Source organism: Physeter macrocephalus, chromosome 10, assembly GCF_002837175.3.
Source record: "Physeter macrocephalus isolate SW-GA chromosome 10, ASM283717v5, whole genome shotgun sequence".
NCBI lineage: Eukaryota > Metazoa > Chordata > Mammalia > Artiodactyla > Physeteridae > Physeter > Physeter macrocephalus.
In genome coordinates, this window is record NC_041223.1 from 29,169,618 (window position 1) to 29,171,980 (window position 2,363).

Consider the following 2,363-nt stretch of genomic DNA (forward strand, 5'->3'; position numbering starts at 1 on the left):
GGCCTAGTTGCTCCGCGGCATGTGGGATCCTCCCAGACCAGGGCTCGAACCCGTGTCCCCTGCATTAGCAGGCAGATTCTCAACCACTGCGCCACCAGGGAAGCCCCAGATCTAAATCTTAATGGAAAGTTCCATGTTAAAAACATTATGGTGCCTCGCTCGCCAGGCTGCGGCCGCCCTAAGGACGCAAACATGTCGGGGATCGCCCTCAGCAGACTCGCCCAGGAGAGGAAAGCTTGGAGAAAAGACCACGCGTTTGGTTTAGTGGCCATCCCAACAAAAAATCCTGACGGAACGATGAACCTCATGAACTGGGAGTGCGCCATTCCCGGAAAGACGGGGACTCCGTGGGAAGGAGGCTTGTTTAAACTACGGATGCTGTTCAAAGACGATTAACCATCCTCACCTCCGAAATGCAAGTTTGAACCACCGTTATTTCATCCGAACGTGTACCCCTCGGGCACAGTGTGCCTGTCCATCCTGGAGGAGGACAAGGACTGGAGGCCGGCCATCACGATTAAGCAGATCTTATTAGGAATACAGGAACTTCTAAATGAACCAAATATCCAAGACCCAGCTCAAGCAGAGGCCTACACAATCTACTGCCAGAACAGAGTGGAATACGAGAAAAGGGTTCAAGCACAAGCCAAGAAGTTTGCTCCCTCATAAGCAGCGACCTGTGGCATCATAAAAAGGAAGGGATTGGTGTGGCAAGAACTTGTTTACGACATTTTTGCAAATCTAACGTTGCTCTCTACAATTACTGGTCACCTGGGGAGGGTTGGGCAAGCGCCATTTTCCATTTCCGCCACTGGTACAGTCTCGGCTCGCCGAATCGCCCAGTGTTTCATACAGGGTCTCTTCCTTCAGTCTTTTGTATTTTTGATTGTTATGTAAAACTTGCTTTTATTTTAATATTGATGTCAGTATTTCAACTGCTGTAAAATTATAAACTTTTATACTTCAGTGAGTCCCAAGGAGCTAGTTCCTTTGCTCGCGGATGCAGGCATGCTTCATGCCGTCTAGAGCTGCACTTAGCCTTCAGCTGGCTGCACGAAACAGAAAATCAGACCTGCCCCACCCTGCCGCCTCCTCTCCCAGAGCCCAGCTTGTGTTGCTTAAGAGTCTCAGATCCACAGTCAGCCAGCGTCACGTTTCCTCATCACTTCCTTTGTGTTTATATGGCGTTTGTCTGTGTTGCTGTGACATTTTTGCAAATCTAACGTTGCTCTACAATTACTGGTCACCTGGGGAGGGTTGGGCAAGCGCCATTTTCCATTTCCGCCACTGGTACAGTCTCGGCTCGCCGAATCGCCCAGTGTTTCATACAGGGTCTCTTCCTTCAGTCTTTTGTATTTTTGATTGTTATGTAAAACTTGCTTTTATTTTAATATTGATGTCAGTATTTCAACTGCTGTAAAATTATAAACTTTTATACTTCAGTGAGTCCCAAGGAGCTAGTTCCTTTGCTCGCGGATGCAGGCGTGCTTCATGCCGTCTAGAGCTGCACTTAGCCTTCAGCTGGCTGCACGAAACAGAAAATCAGACCTGCCCCGCCCCGCCGCCTCCTCTCCCAGAGCCCGGCTTGTGTTGCTTACGAGCCTCAGATCCACAGTCAGCCAGCGTCGCGTTTCCGCATCACTTCCTTTGTGTTTATATGGCGTTTGTCTGTGTTGCTGTTTAGAGTAAATAAACTGTTTATATAAAAAAAAAACAAAAACCAAAAAAAAAAAACCATTATGGAATTTTGGGAGATGATGAGAATTTAAGTCAGAAAGAGGGATCCAATAGATATTGATAAGATAAATAACATACAGATTTATAACTATTGAGCCACAATTGTAAATTTGAGAGTACTTACCTAAAGTGAAACAAACATCCATTTTTAAGAAACATTTGATCTTTACTTATCTCTTGAAATAATATTCTCTTCTGATACTTTTGCCCCCCCCGCCTTTTAGTTTTCTGTGTATAGAAACCAGCACACAAAAATCTTTCCGGAATTGCAAATTTGCCTTACTTAAAATCTAAGTATAATGAAATTTACTCTATATACCTTTTCAGGAACCAAGAGAATTTTGGTTCCAAAATATATTAATTGCACAGGATGAGAACTGAAACACATTTTTTTACTGGCTTTTCTTCCCTTGACTTTAGACCTCTGTGAAGTTGACTCTGTCTTTCCAACTATTTCTAGGAGTCCCCAAGAAGAATTGGATATGTCGTATTTGGTTTCCATGAGGCTTCTTTGATTTTTATCCTCTCTTTCCATTCCAACATCTTCTTCCTGTGTATCTCTATATCCACCAAAGGCCACTAAGCAGGATATTGCAGGACTACTGGAGAGCATAAGTCCTGCAGGG

General features: G+C 44.6%; 1 protein-coding gene across 1 annotated transcript; it reads left to right on the plus strand.

Moving 5' to 3' along the window:
- The first annotated feature begins 172 nt into the window (after window positions 1-172).
- LOC102996261 (SUMO-conjugating enzyme UBC9-like) lies at window positions 173-1,118 on the plus strand. The gene is given in 1 exon segment (XM_055087491.1): window positions 173-1,118. A coding segment is annotated over 1 exon segment (477 nt). The 5' UTR covers window positions 173-192; the 3' UTR covers window positions 670-1,118.
- Window positions 1,119-2,363: the final 1,245 nt, after the last annotated feature.